Below are 18125 nucleotides of genomic sequence, written 5' to 3'. Positions count from 1 at the left end.
GGCTGAGGGACTGAATGTGCACCCAGAAGTTGGGTGTTTGTTGCAATACAATTTAAATGGAGGCCAGAGGAGAGAGTGCCTGGCCCAGTTTTGGCCAGACAGCAGCTCTGGGGTTTGGGCACTACTTCAGCTGAGAGCAGGGACTTGCACTACCACATCTTGGAAGTGCTGTAAGTCCTGGGCTATTGATTATTCTGCAGGCTTTATCCTCACTGTAAAGTTTTCCTTTTGACAGATGGGTTTTTTCTTTATGATGAAAGCCTCTCTGTCAAAAAACTCCCCACTAGTTCTTTCACTAAGACAATCAGTGACTCAAGTCAAAAGAACTGCAATAACCCCAAACCTTAGGACTGAATTGCCTTAATTATATATTACACTTGATAGAGCAATCAGAGTTGCTTTGATTTCGGTTATGAATAGATAAGATCTATGTGAAAGACTTAAAAAGTCACTCTGTGACTCTTTTTCCCCCTTTCTCTCTTTTTTTTTTTTTTTTTAATTGACATTACCTTGACATGCTCATGTAAAGTATCATATTCTCTGCCTGGCGTGACTGAACTCTGCTGCTCACAGTTTTATCACTGCAATGGCAAATATTCTTCTTAGTTTAGAGAAAAAATCTTGGCAGCAAAGAAAAGGAAAAAATGGATTTGGAGTACTGGCTCTGCTTTATGCATTTATCTTGACTTTAATCTTCAAGCTGAAGTTCCTGTTCTCCTTTTTGTCCTCAGAAGAAAAAAAAATATTAGAATACAAAATATTTATATTTGGTTTTCAAATCAAATTTAGATTTTCAGTTACCAGATACATTGCTTTCTTTGAAAACAGCTTTAGTCAGATCCTATGATTTGACTACAAAAGGATATGAGAATGCCTCTGTTCAATAGGGAAAATAAGATTAAAGCCTTTTACGAGAGGATGGTGGGTTCAAGGTGACAATGCATCATGATTTTATATCAAACAGAAAAAGCATTATCTCTAGGTCACAGTACTGACTAGCAGCCTGCAAACCATCTCTTTGATACACAAGCCTGGTTTTAGTTACAGAAACATCAAACCCCTCCCCTCAAAATAAAACATTAAAAAGAAGATATTGAAGCATCAAGAGAAGGTTAACCTGACAGCAGCCAATATCTTGAAAGTGTATTTCTTAGTTGTGATATTTACAGGCCAGATTTTCAAAATTGGTCTCTATTTTTGACTGGGTCCAGTTTGCAGGTGGAAGTTCAGCATGTGACATAATTCTCAGCTTTGCCTTTCCTCTCTCTCCCTCCTCTTGTACCACCTGAATGCTCATTCTTCCATGATCAGAATTTCTGAGACACAAGACTCATGTTTCTCATTTGGAACCAAGGTCTTACTGAGTCATGTTCAGGGTGTAAAATTATGTCTGTCTTTTTGCCTTTAACTGAGCAAACAAAAAGGCACAGCAAGATCATTAAAGATGAAGTTTGCTGACTTCAGACTGACATTAACATAAATTTATATCAGTACAAGCAATTAAAAACTAAGGACATTGCCAAAGGATGTGGCAAATTCTCTGCCTCTTATCATCTTAAATATAAACTGGATGTCTTTCTGGAAGATTTTCTTGATTTCAACCACAAACTGGGTTTGATGCAGGAAGTATTGAACGACATTCTACAGTCGGTGTTAAAAAGGAAGTTCAGTAATAAACTAGATTATTATAGCAGTCTCTTCTGACCTCAGAATCTCCCCAGAATCTATCTCTACCTTCAGGAGTAATTTATTAAAAGCCTGGCTGGCTGTTGCGGGCAATGAAGTACTGCAATACTTCAGGGGTTCTGTGAAAAAGGACTGTTGCCAACATTGCTGACTGCAGTCAGCATTTTCTGAAGATCACAGGAAGTGAAAATACAAAATAAGCATCCTTCTGATTCATGTACATTTTCCCCAAAATGCTTGCTTCCAAGTATTTTTCATTATCCAGCAACTGCACACCTTAAAATTTGAAATAAAATATTAAAAATTAATAACTTCCACTAGTTTATGATGTTTCTTCTCTGTCACATAAACTAGATGTCTAAGAAATATTACTTCTGCACACTAAGTAGGGATGCAACTCTGGCTGTGAAGAACTTGTCTATAAAAGTCTGCTTGCCAAGTAGCACAGCCTAATCGGAAAATACTAAAAGAATTTGCCAATTAGAAAGCTATCAGTACTATAAATTTGAATTTTCATTGAGTTCAAAAATAAAAAAAAGTAACTCAAGGCTCCAGGGCCTGATGCCAAGACACAGTTGGTTAACTTATTAGACAGATCTAGTGCTAACACCATACATGGGACAGTCTGCTGCTTGCTGCTGGGTTTGGTACCTCGCTCATAGGCTGACTTCTGTAATTTTCACATTGTGCTAATAAATAGGACAAATGGCATTTCTTATTTTTGGAGCCTCAGAATGTCTGCTACAAAAGGTACCACTTTTTATCCTCCTCGGGCAAAGTGGTTGGGTAGGTAACCAACTTCACACCTCTGTGAAAGAAAAGAACAAAAAATATAAAAGCAATTCCAGATTTTTTTTTTTGAGATGTCCTTTTTAAAAGAGCAGAAAATCTATTGTTAAAATAAGTCAGCTCAGTACTTAATCCTTACTAAAACACCTAGAAATCTGGGACGACTGTGGAGAAGTTCTATACTGCAACCTTATGAAAAAACCTTGAGAGGACTCCTCATAGGAATTTTCCTGCTTTCTAAGCTGAGAGACAAATCGACCATAGAGATTTGTGGGGCCTGCCAGGGCACCTGCTCTGGGACCCCTTTTGGTAGCACAGTTATCCTGGAGGTGTGAAATCAGCCCTTCTGTTTTCCCTTACCAATCCACAAAAAAGAATATTATGTCTATGTTGAGCTGTGCTGCTTTTTTGACTCAGTTAAGAGGGGAAAAAGGGAAACATACTGTATGGAAAAGCATTTAAAAGCAATCTCTCCCTCATTCTTTACAAAATCTAGAGTGGCTCTAAGGAACAGAGTTTAAGTTTAGACTTTGCAACAGGAGAATGTGCCCTTTTGGCACCTTGTATGACTTTCTCTGAACTTTGCCGAGCGTTAATCTACTGAGCGCATAGTAATGTATTTGGAGGGGGAAAAGAAAAAAAATAAAGTTTTTTTCAGTGGTGACTGCGTGGGACTATATTTAAGGAAAACTCAGTAGTTCTTTCCATATGTTGAATGACATTCAAGATCCAAATGAGCAGTCATTTTTACCTTAGACATTCATCAAGAATGTGCTGGCAAATATCACAGGCAGAAAAATTGCTGGAAAAACTGGGCAGGTATTTCTATTATTCAATATGCTTTCACTCTTCTTTGCTGTGCTCTTCAAATTAAATGCTATTTCTTTGGCATCAGGGTGCTCCAATTTTACTAGAAATCATGACACTAAATATGCCATATATACTGTAAGGGCACAATCTAAAACGTATTAGCTCAGCGGTTGTATCCTTAAATGTCTACAAGTTACAATGTGTCAGGAAATCTGGGTTAAAAGGGTGCCAGAACTGAAGCCTAGTCAAAGGGAAACAGCAAGAGAGTGCCTGCTCTGACAGGCCACTGGATTTTGATTACGCAGTCAGATGTGGTATTCATCCCCTTGATAATGAAAGTTGGGTGGCTGGCTGGAAAGAAAAGGCACGGAAGATGGCTTTTGGTCATTGTCTGAGCTATTTCTGGTAATCCTCCTTACTGTCTAACTCGTGTGTTCAGGAAGGATTTGGGCCCGTGGGGTAAATGGAATTGAAATCTCTCAAGAGGAAAAAACGATAAGGAAACAATATGTACTTGCCAGCATTTTTAGGAGGAGATGTTTAACAAAAGAAGAAGCCTGTGTTCTGCATTAGGTTACTGCATTGCCAGCTCTACTGCTTTCATTGCTGCCTCAAAATGCCAGCTTAAGACAATAGAAAGGCTCTTGCTGTTCTCTCAGATCTTTGCTGAAACTGTATCAGCTGGATCCGAATATCACTTATCAAATGTCATAATATTGCAAATTACTCACAATTTAATAAATATACATAGTATTTAGAGGGAGATTAACCCTTAATCACATTTCAATTACGATTTAGTGTGGACTGGGACAACATTCATGGGGACATTAGGAGATAAATCAGTTGTTCTGTAACTTATTTTTTTTTTAAATATCTTCAGAGCTGCAAGTCAGATTTCCAGATGCTCCTTCCCAGCCTGAGTCCAGCATCTTAAACTTTGTGCAGCAGAAGACACTACTGTGAAATTCAGAGCACACCAGTTAATTCAAGAGAAATGTAACAGCTAAGTAACTAACATTACTGCAAAGGTTTCTTCTGTGGTAATGTATCCCTAACACACAGAGAGGGAAAGATAGTTCCCTTCCCTGCTTTCCTCCATCCTGTTTGAAGGAAATGTAGCCAGCTTTTGAGTCAAAGCTTCTAAGAAGCAACTGTGATGGTGCTGTTGGCACAGAGTGGTGGGACAGAATTTTGTATCCACTCTCAGCAAATTAAGAAAAAACACAACCCAACTGCCCACCTATGGACAAACACAGCTGAGTTAGGAAATAAAGTGGGCCAGCCAAGGTACAAATGGCTCCCTTGTACTCAGAAGGGGCAAACGTGCTTCAAGCTCATGCTCACCTTGGTCCTGCACCCTCCACTTTCTCTCACCTCCTTTCCAAAGGGGTGGCACCAGGTTCACAAGGTTGCACTTGTCCTGCAAAGCCAGAGGTAAAATATCAGAATGTACTTCCACATGGCAGTGTGTGGAGTGCTGTTTGCCATTTGTATTTATCTGCACAAACCTTCCCAACCAGTTTTACAGTTTAGCTCAAATCACTGTAGACTGTGACATTTATATCAAATGCTCTTCCAACATTCCCACATTAATAAACACAAACAGTGAATCCTCTCTCTGTTGTAATCATGATTTCTGGCAGCATTTAAAAGTGCATATTATTATGACAGTATTAAGAATTGGTACAGCTTCATGCAATTCTGGAATATATATCCAAAAACTAATTTACTTGAGTTGTAATGTTAGGATTATCCTTCTGTCTTTCACGACTGATGCTTCATCTGGAGAATGCTTAATGTTTTCTTGTCAATGAGTGTTAACTCAAATGAATTATTCCAATCTGTTTGCTTTGTCCCTTTCTAACAAATGCAAATTATAATTAAAAAGGAAAAAGAAAAGGAAAATGCAAACAGCATTGAAAACCTGGTATGACAACACTGTGTAGATTTCTCTACTCTTAAGTCCACATCAATAAGCAATTTAACAATAGAACTCTTAATGGGAGACCAACAAATGAAATTGTTGTAGAGCAGATCCTTGGATGGAATTTTTTCTTTGCCCACATAATTGCATGCAGCCATCCTTGTGTGAAATCCCCCATCAGATGACAGGGTTTGTTGTATGTAAATTGAAGACTAAATGCTTGGTAGCACCTTTCAGCTCTGCAATGCTGGAAATGAGTTTTTTTAATAGGAAATTAGATTAGTAATATTTTAGTCAACAAAAACGCAGAAAATTTCTGCATAAAGATGAGAAAATTATTCATGTAAACTGACTTTAAAAAAAGAATGAACAATTGTTAAATTCTGTACACTACTATTCATAAAGAATTCTGTGCATTATTTTGTAAAAAAAGAATGAGATGTGCAAAGACAAATTATTTCTACTTTGCTGGCTATAGTATTGGCTGAGTTTTTGACTTGCAACAAGTTGCATAATTTAGTGGTTTCAGTTTTTAATATTATGTTATTCAGTTCTCAAAGTGAGGAACAATATGTGGAAATTTGCAATTAACTCAGTCCAGATTATAAACCAGATTTTTGCAAATCATCAACCAGGCACTAAAACAAGACATTGCCATTTTCAGTCCCTGGTAGGCTGAAGTGGATTATATTAACCTTCAGTGAGTTTCAGAAGCCAAAGTGAGAAAAGACTTCTCAGCCTTAAACTTCCTTTGCAAATGGAAGAGTGGTTCCTCACGTGTAGATCTGCCTTCCTTTACAGCTGATAGCCCAGAAAACAACGGATCCCATAGTAATAAATTATCATTATTATTATTTATAAACAATTATTAAAATGCTCTTGCAGTTGAGGCTGGACCACAGAGCAGAGCCTGAATGTGCCACACAGGAAACAACAGACGGTTGGTAGAATGAAGCAAAACGCACATCATCACCATTAGATGCAAAGTTTTAGGCAAAGACATTCCTGTTCGTTAGAACCTACTGGATTTTAATAGCCTGCCTACATTTGAACTCTCACAAAACTTTGCATTTGCTCCTAAGGAAGATATAAAATGTGATGGGTACCCAGAAGGGGGTCTCAGACTTCAGCATATTCTAAGTGGGAATAAGAATTACATTGGTGTAGCAGTGAAAACTGGTGTCTTCTCAAGATTTCTGAACACAGGTGATAATGGTTTTGGGCTCCTGGCAGAAAGCTGCAGCTCCTGAAAATCTCTTAAAATCCCTCTAGATAGTTTGCAGTCTTCAAACAGTGACTTCGGGAATGTGTCTCCTATTTCCACAAGAAATTTCTTTCACTCTCTCTAAAAGCTTTAAAGAAGTGGTGCCTTAGATAAATTAAGAGACCTGAGAAAATAATTTTAACTGTAGCAAAGAGCCCTGCAATATGGTCTGTACTTATAAATGAGAATATAATTGCGACTAAGAATACATCGTGCACCCGCTGCAAAATTCCATATATACCAACTTTAAAAAACTCTTTTCACATCAACTCTCCCTCTGCCACCAATGATCCACTAGCTTCTATTTCCAACAATACCATTCTATTCTATAGATAAAAAATAAACACAGGTCCTTGTCCCAAGGACTGACAATCTAAACACACCCCAGGGAAACCCACAGAGGAAATAACAAGGGGACAGTAACATTTGTTGCCTTGTTAATGCGCTACACAATAAAGTGACTCTCTAGGAGAGTAGTGAGTTTTGTGCTGAGGTTACTGCTATCTAGTTTATTCCTTTTTATGCCTTTGGGGCAAAAAGGAGAAGAAAAGGGAACCAAATCCCAGTGGCTGTAACAGTGAAAAGAGTGTAGGGTAAGTGGAGAACCTTTTTATTCACATTTTACACCTCTCTCTCACTCTTCATTTCTTTCCTTAATTTTCTAAGACAAGGATTACACCAACAAGCAGATTATAATCGAACACCTGAAGCTATTATCACCTGTGGCTGTCATCTCTCCCTCCCTGACAGATGTCACTGCAGCCACTACACTGAGAGCTCAATTTGTGAATGTAAGCTCATTCTAGACTTCAGCTGCTGCAAGATGTGCATCTGAAAACAGAATTTTGGGAGCCTGTTCGCAAGGGAAGCTGGTCCTGGCATCCTCTGGAATGGTGCAAGCGGCTTCCTCTTCCATCCATCTGCCTTTAAACCAGTCATGTCAGCTTGAGCTCTGAAACCATCAGTCAGGCAGACCGATACATCTAAAGAATTTTGGTTTTTTTTCACAGTAGACAGAACACAATGGGCATAAATATCTTCCAAACTTCCCCTATTTTTTTTTCTTATAAAGATGGCTTGATGTTTTTCTTCATCTCATTCAGAGAGTATTCTGTCCAGTCCCTGTAAATGCCTAGGAAGTGTGCATTGCACACAGAATAGAAATCAAAGCCATATTCTTTAGTCTGCTTTTGTGCAATCCCAACTCAAGCTTCCAGTCTCAATTTTTAAAATTGATTAAAGTGTAAATTACAAAAGATAATACTACTCCTAAGGAGAGAAAAATATTAAAATAGGTTTACAAATCTAAGATAGGAAAATCAATTGCTGGCAAGAAGTAGCCTAGGATATGAATGAATTGCATGTCATTCAGAGAAACAAATAAATGCAACAGAATTAATTAGCAGATGTAAAAGAGAGAGTGTGATGCAGATACAAAATAGAAGAGAATACAAGGAGGCATGAAAAAATGACCATATGCATCAAATCATAGTTGCTTTCTGCACAGATAGGACAAACACTGAAGAAAGGCTGCAAGTTATTTTTTGAAAAGGGACATGAATTAAAATAACCCAGTCTGTGCCTCTCCCATGTACACACATGCACACACATGCACACACACAAACCCTACTTTCACAAAGTCAGCCCCCTTTGTGGATTTCTGACGCTCACCCTTTCTCTGCCATGCTAAAGTCAAATTTTAAATTGAGTCTGGAAGGCTAGGATGGAGTGGTACAACAGCAGCATAAGAAATAGATGAGGTTTTTTTCTGCATTTGCATTCCTGACAGATTCCTTTCAATGCTTATTATTAACTAGACTGACGGCTTGGGAGAGAAAGATGTAGAAACAGTCAGGCACAGCAAATAGAATTAGGAAATATTTTGAAAACAGTCTTGCAAGCCAGGACATGCAATAGCCAAATTCACTTTAAGTCTCAACAACTGAAGTTCAAAGGTTTGAATTACTCAAGAATATCCTATGTTTAGCCAACACTGCTAATCTGGCACATCTCTTCCTTGTCTGGCCAAACCCTTCCCTTCTGAAAATACCCAGAACAGATAAATGCAGTATTACAGATACCCATTAACAGAGAGAACGTGACCGAAACAACAGTGCAGCTTTGAAAGGCAGGCCATATATCTACAGTCATGGCCACATATCTACAGTCATGATGGGCTTAAATTTTGTTTTGTTGTTCTTCCAGCTGTTTGCCAGCAATAAATGGCAATTGTACTTTCCAACCATGTTCAGCTGGGCTCTATGCCATTTTTCACTGTTTTTGATGGCAGAGTTCTCAAAGACGTGCATTAAACTATCTGGCCCATGCAATAACTCACTAGGGTTGCACTCATGCTTCCAAGGAGGCCCATAAGAAGAGGGGAAATAGGTTTTTTGAGAAAGGCAGCAGTATTCTGCATTACTAATATTAAACTTTCCCAAGGAATTTCAATAGCATTAACAAATTATTTTGATAAAATACAGGAGGCTTTGCAGATGGTTTTTTCAGGGTTTCAACAGAGCAAAATGTGCAAGCTGTACACCCACTCCTCGATGTTGTGAGATCCCTTACAGTCTGTCCTATGACCATTCTCAAACTTACTAATGTTACAGACTTAATCTCATAATGGTAATGCGTCCACAAACAAATTACTGCAGTAATGCTGTTAGCTCAATTAACTTTTGAAATCTATTCACTAGGCAGAACTAAAGGTCATTTGCTATTAAAATATCTTCCTCCCACTTCCTTATCACCCTTTGCAACTTATGGGAGTTAATATTAGAAATCCTGTCTACACTATGTCAGGAAGAAGACAGGGTGACAAAGCCAGAAAAAGACCTTATTCTTTACTAACATAACACAGACACGGCCCAAAGAGAACATCTGCCTTCTTTCATGAACACATCTAATTATGGTAAATTGTTAACACCTTGAAGAGGAGTTTCATAGAAGAGTAAACTTTAACATATGCCATCCTCACACATAAAACATCCTGTACTTCATACTTTTCCAAACACATGCCCTTTTTCCTACAACAGTTTATCAAAGGCCTTGTTTTGAAAAGGACTTCAACCTGGTTTCTATTCCTGTGGATGCATTTTTTTAGCTTTTGCAATTATTTGCCAGTGCAAATAAATCCATAGAAATGTCAAACTATGTAATCTGGGAATGCAGTCAGGAGATGAGACAGCAAGGCCTGCAAAACTGCAAATTCAATTTCCCCACGCCCAAATGCAAGACACTCACTACAATTTAAGTCTTTTGGAAAATCCTGCCTTTACTTTATTTGGGCACTGAAAGCTGCCTGTCCACCCTACAGCTCCTGTTGCTCTTCCCCTTGAGATCCCACACGAAAGTCACAGTGAATAATTTGACACTATTATTGCCATGGCAACACCTTGATGTCATGCATACACAGAATCATGATTGACATTCCTGCAGTAACCAACAAAATGAGAAATGAGGGGAAGAAGGAGAAAACCAGACTCAGCTCCAATACTCATGGGGGAAACAGAGGATCATTGGCACTGTAAATATTGCTTTATTCATAAATCTGCCTTCTGCCATTTTTCACGATGCCAACATTCCTGTGAAGGGCTCTCATCAGACCCCAAAACACACACAAAGTGCAGAGGGGGTTCCTAACACGTGCCTGGATTTGGCCAGATTGCAGTGGGTGTCCTTCTGACAGTGCTCTCCTTGGGCAAAGGACTCCATGATACAGCACAGAAGATATTTGCTGCAGAGGCAAATTTTAGTCTTAAAAATGTGCCTCTTAAATGTCATAGGTATGGCCTAAAATAACACAACACATTAAACCATGTGGGTTTTGACTCTGAGGACAGTCTTCAGGTGCTCAGCTGGGTTGTAAACTCCTTTTCTTTCTTTTCTTTTCTTTTCTTTTCTTTCTTTTCTTTTCTTTTCTTTTCTTTTCTTTTCTTTTCTTTTCTTTTCTTTCTTTTCTTTTCTTTTCTTTTCTTTTCTTTTCTTTTTTTCTTTTCTTTTCTTTTCTTTTCTTTTCTTTTCTTTTCTTTTCTTTTCTTTTCTTTCTTTTCTCTTCTCTTCTCTTCTCTTCTCTTCTCTTCTCTTCTCTTCTCTTCTCTTCTCTTCTCTTCTCTTCTCTTCTTCTCTTTCTCTTCTCTTTTTATAAATGTTCACAGGATGACACACACAAACCATTAGAAATAGTATAAAACAACATCTGTTAGGAATTTTTTAAACTCAAGGTCTGCAGCAATTTTCATAGGGGTCTACAGGCAATACCAAGACAAGGATGGAAACAGCCTTTTATTCTAAATTTCATATGTACAAGGAAAGCCATTTTACACAGTTTTGTAAATTCTGTGTAAAAAAGCTATTGTCATCCAACGTCACTGTGCTTACACTAATAAGAACTTTTAAACATGGAGTACATTATTAACAACAAAAACTGTTAACAAACAGGCATAAAAGACACAGATATGTGTGCTGATATTTCACATACATTCTAGAAATGAGTTGGCGCAAAAATAAAATGTGCCAGTAAAAAAAAATAGGCTTTTTTTTTTTAAAATCACGCAACACATGATTTTTTTTCTTGCTTTCTCTCTTTTTTTTACACAATATGCTGAGATCCATTCTCAAGCCTTTTCACATCAGGATTTGCAGGCACTTCAGCAACCCAGCTATATTTTTTACAATACATGAAGTTCAGACCAACAAACAGAAAAACAGCTGCTGCAAAAGAAATTCTCATATCCCATATGCACATTCAAATATTACTCTCTGCTAGAGCAATCATTTTGCTTTAGTAATTTTTGGATACTGACATGTTTTCAGGACAATGTGTAACAGTTTGTCTCCATTTATCTCTCATTCATGTACTTAAAGGTTTCTTTTTAATGTAGCATCACGATGCAACAATATGGTATATGGAAGCACAAAGGAAATTGTCCACAAAGCTTCACAATGTCTAAAAAGAGGGAATTGTTCTCTTTACAGTATTTGATCCAAAGAAAAACTTTGATTTCCTCTGCTCTTGCTTGGAGCTATCTCCAAAATTTGTCCAAAGACTACTGTGCATCAAATGAGCTGACATGACACCCTCCCTAGTTCTCTTCCTAGATACCAGTGTCATATGACCAAATTTATTTAGAACCAAAGCAAAGCAGAATTCAATTGCATGTGTGTTCATAATTTTCTATCTTTAATAAAATAGTAAAATATACTTATCAAAGGTTTCCCTGTGTCTGTATAAATAATCTCTCTCCAGTTATTTCATTTGTAATGGACTGTGCATTAAGATTATAAGGCAATTGGAACAGGATTCTCAGGATAACTGAAAGCTTAATATTGTTTTCCTCATGAGTCAGGATAAAGGCTTTTTTAATAAGCTCAGAGTGGGGAGAGAGAAAAAAAAGAGTGCTTATGTGCATAATAGAAGAAGGATAGTTTTTCAGCATATAGACACTTAAATATTGATCAACAAAGACTGGTAATGACTCCACCATAAAACGTATCAGAACTCCAACTGCAATTCACAGTAGAGCTCAGCCTTATCCACTCAAGAGTGATATGTACACCTCCTTCTGACCCGACAGAAATAATAAAGGACATGTCAATGCTTCCTTCAACCTCAAATTCATTAATTTTATGCCACAAAGCTGCGTGTTTGTGTAATAAGTCACTGCAAAGTGAAACACATTACAACAAATCCTAGCAAAAAGCCATTGACAGCTACGGGACTGGGCTACGGGACTGGGAAGGCAGGGGCGGCGCTGCTCGCTTCCGCTATGATTGTCAAATGGTGGAACGCCCTTCCATGGATTCAACACTCGGGACAAAACGGCAAACACGTAAGGCCCACCAATGCTTTGCCCAGATTTTCAAAGGCACTGAAATAGAAAACGGATATATTCCTTAGTACCATCAGCGTATAAAGTTTTCAAAATATAAGTCTTTATATGAAAATGTTCCTTATTGCATGGTAAGTTGACCCTCTTTTTCTTCACCTCAAGAATAAAACGGTCTTCCCTTTTCCGGTGTTTGCAATCTGTTCAGCCTCGCTACCTGAGATGGTGAAGGTGGTACATCTTGTCTGAAAGGACCTTTAGGAGGGGTATAATTAGGGTCCTGAATTTTCTTATATGAGTCATAGTTGCTAGGCCCTTCAGAAGAAGTTTTTTTTTTCAGTTGTTGTTCTTTCCGCCTCTGCTCTTGACGGAGCAGTTCTTGTGTTTCTAGCATCACCCTGGCATTAAAGCCATGTCCCCCCATATAACCATTCCTGGATCCCTGGTAGCTGGAATATCTGGGATTTTCCTTCGCAGTCTGGAACCCTTCTCCAGGAGAATAACTCTGCTCCCAGGAGTCTTGAGATACAGAACTGGCATTTTTCCTGCTTTGCCTGAAAAGAAAAACGAAAAAGGTTTTTAAGACAAATGTTCTGGTTCACCTTCGACAGTTATCGACAACAATCACTGGAAAGAAGGCAGCTTCTGCCATGCCATCAGCTTTTGCCCAGAGGCATTCTCTAGAAGTCACTTTTGAAAGTCACAGCTCTCTTCTGCCCCAAAATGATGTCTCTTTTGTTGGGAGAACAGTTCCTAGAGAGCAGAACCATATTTCTAGGCCTCTGCAGGAGGAATATGCTGTAAAAACCCATCCAGCTACAATTACCCTCATGTTCCCATGAAAAAAGTGTTACAATTCAGTTGCAGACTAGGAAAGACCATAGGTGTTTCTGTGCTTCCTAAGAATGCAGGTAACAGTCAGCAGTTGTAAAGTCACTCATGAAATATTTGAATCTAGACTGACACTTGATTAAATATGTAACAGGCAGACACTTAAAACACTCACCCTAACACTGCACAAGTCAGAAGATAAAGCTCATTACTGAGAGGTAGTTCCAGTTTTTTCCTCCCATGTCCATAACTAAGGAATTTTGTGCTATAAGGAGTGTTTCCCAGTCTGCTATAGCTTTCATAAAAGAAGAGGCAGAGACAACATTTTTTGCTCATTTTTTGGCTCCAGGGAGTAGATAAATAGGCCAAATACACATAGGAATTACAAATTCTTATCTCTTTTCACAATAAATCACCATATTATTTTGAAGACAGATTATGGTTTTGAAATAACTTTAATTTACTATCAAACTGCTAGATGCTTGTATGAATTTAAAATAAGATTGGTGGTGATAAAGTAAAACAATTTTGTGCTGCAGCAAAAGAGATACCCACTTTGAGATTAAAATTAGAGTATGAGAATCAAGCAATAAAATAAAATATATTGCGACATAAATCAATCAGAAAATAATTTAGATGTTTATATATGGCTTGGTTTTTCATGTCATCACATATGATGACAGTGTGGCCTCATCCAATGAATATGCAGTGGAGAGACAGGAGAACTGGAAAATTTTTCTACCATTGCTAAAAGTAAAAGTCACCTAATGTTTTGCAATCTTCCTTCCACATATATAATTTGAAAATTACCATATCTACCATATATCATAACTGATTCTGAGATCTCTGGATGAAAAATATTATGCAAGATAAATGTGACTTATTGCAGAAAAAGTTACAACATAATGTAAATTCTTACAAAAATTTTATAGTTGTTATTGGTAATCTCATATCCAACTTTGCCAAAGCAACAATGCTTCTGAGTCATGTTTTATCCCTCCCTGGAACAAGAGCAAATTGAAGAAACCTCTGTAGGCTACGAAACTGTCAGGTTCCTGATCTAGAGCAAGATAAATTTTAAGTAATAGAAAATTAACATGGAGTCAAACCTTGCTCTTACAGTTTCACATGGGACAGAGGATGACTAGTTGAACCAATTTAATTTACTGACTGTGTCCTGGTACTTGTTCAAAATTAGTTGGCACTCTTTCCCTGTCTTTCTGGGAAGTTCCTTTAAAATTGACTCGAGTTTATTTGCCTTCAGTACTACAGATTTGAATGTGCAAAGGGGAAAAAATAGGAGGCTCTCAGAGAATTCACAGGATGAAAGGCAACAAAGCTCAATAATGAAGCCAGTGTACAAACTTCAATCATTACAAAGTCATGGCTGCAACACTGAGCTTGGGACCTAGGTTTCAGAGTAACAGTAAGATTTCTTTAAAGATCAGTCACAGTGTTAGCAACAGTTTGTAAAGCTGGAGAACTCGATGCCCCAGGTTGTTATAGGAGTATTTTGGTATTTACAGTGCTGAACATTAGCCCTGCAGTTCCGTCTGCTCTCAGCACAGCTGAAACACCCAGAGAGCTCAAACCAATCCATTAAATTATCATTAATTACACAGTAACATGCATTGCTAGATTGCTAGCCATTTCTCATGTTGAAAACCACCTTGAGTAAAGTTCTCAGTAATTCTTTTCAAAACAAGCATTTCTATGAGCTGTTCTATGATCTATTTTTCATATTTCTTGTTGATTAATTTTATTGTAGATTAATTTTCACCTTAAGAGTTCCCTTTTAATTTCTGCCACTGAACAGCACTGCAACTGATTCCAACTTTTAAATGCTAGCAGCAATTGTGAAGAGTGGAAGCAATTTTTAAAATTATAAATGAACATGATTGAGTGGGGCTAGCATAACTGAAAGAGAATTTCTCAGGAGAAACAATATGGCATTAATAGGTGTGGTCACTTCCAAAGGAAGGCAGAGATGAAAAGAAGAGGGGATACAAAGATTTTCAAGATGAGAAATTAACAATCTCAGAAAACACAAGAACTTTACATTTCCCTTTTCCAACTTCCAAACTTAACAGAAAAATTCTACACTGAAAGGTGTTAAAGCATTTGAAAGTCTGAAACTGTTTTATTTTCAAAGATGCTGCTAAGATATGAGTTCATGGCTAGATAACTTTGCTATAAGGCTTATATTTGTTTCCATAAAAAGAGTTATAATATACCTGGTAAAACATATCTTGTCACAACATTTTTTTTTCCCCACATCATTTCCACACAAGTCATGAAAAATAATACAGCCTTATTGGAAAGCAATTTGACACCAAGCTCTGTGCAAATTATTCTTCATTCAACCATTGCTGATATTTCAAAATGCAAAGAGTATTTGCATAATGTTTAATGATGAGAGTTAATTTGTAATACAAGCTGGTTAAACTTCTATTGATTCTTAAAACTAAATTTCAAGTAAAAGCCATTTTGCCCAAACAACTAGTCCTTTAAAACACTAACTATTTAAAAAAAAACATAGGTTTGTTTACCTTAAAAATGTATTAATTTTCAGCATTCTATATCTATTAAAAAATCTATATATGCAGACTTGAAGACCTCTGATTTCTTGGATAATTTTCTCAGTTCCATATTTTTTTGTTGGAGGTCTTGACATTTTTTTCCCTTTTAATTCTTTTCCATAGTAACATCTCAAAGATAGAATTTCTACCCAGTAAGGAATTAGGCAACAGAAAAAAAATCATCTGACATATAAAAATGGGACACCTCATGTCATGCTCAGGAGACTTTTGTAATTGCAGAAAATTAAACTGGATGGTGTCCCACAAAGAATAGGTTTGTTTTAATATTTCAATTCTTTTGGGTGCTGAATGTCATCAAATTCCCCTGAAATCAGCTCTGAAGAAATTCTCTGAAGCAATTCTCAGCTACCACATGCTTTCACTTAAGAAATTCTATGCCTCTTCCACAGTGAATACATTCCACCTGATATCAAGACTGAACAAAAGTGTCTGCACGAAGTATGACATTTTCCTTCACAAATGAAGTTAGCTGCAGGCTCCCAGGCACGAGCAGCTTCAGAAGTTCCCATACCTGGGCAAGGAGCTGTACTGGCGCTGGGCTTGCTGGAAACTCTCTCGTTCCTCCTGCCGCTGCCGCTGCATCTGGACCTCTACGGACACGGAGTGCCTGCCACTCTGTGAGTACGTCTTGGTGTTTGGCTACAAAACAAAAATAAAGTGTCTCAAACAAAGCAGAAAAACACCCACAAAAGAGCTAAAAGAGCTATCATTTAAGCTGCTATTGTACAAATACAGCGATACTTGTTTTAACATGCAGTTCAAGCAGCTCTTACACAATTTATTAGGTTAAATTCTGACCTGTAATAGTGGCCTGTGCTACAATTCTGTTTCTGACTTACTATTTCTGAGATGTGTGAGCAAACAACCATCCAGAATGGGTTATGCTTTTATGGTGACGCTGTAATTTAAATTAAGTCAGTGGAACAGATTTTCAGACTCTAAGTTGGCCTAGCCATACTAATGCTAAGTTCTACACCCCTCTAAGGATTTGAGTGGGGAAGGAGCACAGCAGCTCCTTTGAACTTCACCAATACACTCAAGTGATGCTCTGCCTTAGTGGAACCATCCTATTTGGCAATTGGCCCAGAGACTGGGAAAACATTTTCTGGTTCAATATGATCAAGTAGATAAATTCAGAAAGTCTCTTGTGGACAGCGAGGACTCCTGTATCTCTGAGTAGAGTCTTAATGAGGTGACAATTTGAAACATTGCAGCCAATACCAAGAGCAAGTATAAATGGATGGTCTTTCTGACAATAGAGAGTATTACAGGTCGAGATCTGACAGAATGGCTGGATTCAAACTTTGGAACATGGAAAAGTTTATTTTTGTAGAGATACCTATCACTTTCTTCAGATTTTGTGATTTCATATTGCAAAATAGAGTGTCACAAAAATCAAAGAATGCTATGGGCTTTTCTTGTTGTTTTACTAATAAGGTTTTGCCTACAAAGAAACAGAGCATTATTTTTTTTCTCCTTAAAATTACCATTACTATTCAAAATATGCAAGTTTAAATATGAGGAAGTTAGGGAGCATAACCACTTGTCTGAGCCTGGGACTAAAACAGCTTGTCTCAGACTTACTTTTAAAAGCATGTTTTGCCTTTTTATCTCTGCTTTTCCTCAAAACAAACATCTCTTGTTTTTTTTTTCCATTATAATTTCTGCAGCAGAAAGAGATCTTAATGGCTCACAAATATATGCAAGAGAAAAGGCTGTCCAAAAGTTTTGCATATAGAAGACAAGTTTTAGCAACTAGAGTTGTCATTTGTGACGTGTCTTACTATAGTCATGTACCTGCAGGTAGCCAGAAACAACAAGTTTTAAACAGATGTACAACTTTTAGAAACTTTGTTACCAATGAGAATGCACTTCAGACAGAGTATCAGTCTCAGATCAGAATTTAACAGCTATAATTTTCCCATTAAAAGAAGATTACTGGCTGAAAGAATCAGAATGCGAAAGCACAGACTAGGAATAACAGTGAACTGATTTAAGAGAATCCTGAATGTAACAGTAATGTCTATTTCAGAATAGGTTACTTTTTACTCTGTAAAAACCTCAGTAAAACAGCATTTCTAATGAAAAATGCTTTAGGAATGGTGAGATGAAGCAACAAATTGAGAAAACAGAATCATGTGTCAGCCTTTTGGGAAATTTTCTTGGATATGAATAAGCTGTACATATGTATGTCCAAACCAACAACCCCCACAGAGATTTCCTACTATATTAAATAAGGGCTACACATACAGAGCAGCATTTCAGTTATTGCATATGTCAACATTTCTAACTTTCTTGACTTTATTGAGTCTTCTGACATTTGGTATTTTATTGAAGGGCTCAACTTATGGAAGGGAGTGATTACCTGAAAATCATAGGGTTTATTTGTG

At 37.4% G+C, this 18125-nt stretch overlaps 1 protein-coding gene across 22 annotated transcripts in view; it reads right to left on the bottom strand.

The window, feature by feature from the left end:
• Positions 1–10575: 10575 nt before the first annotated feature.
• Positions 10576–18125, bottom strand: part of PARD3 (par-3 family cell polarity regulator) — a 487425-nt gene continuing 479875 nt past the window's right edge. For all 22 annotated transcript variants that reach the window (XM_053935684.1, XM_053935553.1, XM_053935704.1 and 19 more), the window contains 2 exons: positions 16247–16374; positions 10576–12858 (listed from right to left, as the gene is read on the bottom strand). In XM_053935684.1, the coding sequence (XP_053791659.1) occupies positions 12465–12858; positions 16247–16374 (522 nt within the window). In that variant the 3' untranslated portion in view covers positions 10576–12464. The remainder of the gene's footprint in view (positions 12859–16246; positions 16375–18125) is intronic.

The sequence above is a fragment of the Vidua chalybeata genome, chromosome 1, assembly GCF_026979565.1.
Source record: "Vidua chalybeata isolate OUT-0048 chromosome 1, bVidCha1 merged haplotype, whole genome shotgun sequence".
Lineage (NCBI taxonomy): Eukaryota > Metazoa > Chordata > Aves > Passeriformes > Viduidae > Vidua > Vidua chalybeata.
The sequence above is the reverse complement of the archived record's forward strand: the minus strand, read 5'-3'. Positions and strand labels throughout refer to the sequence as shown.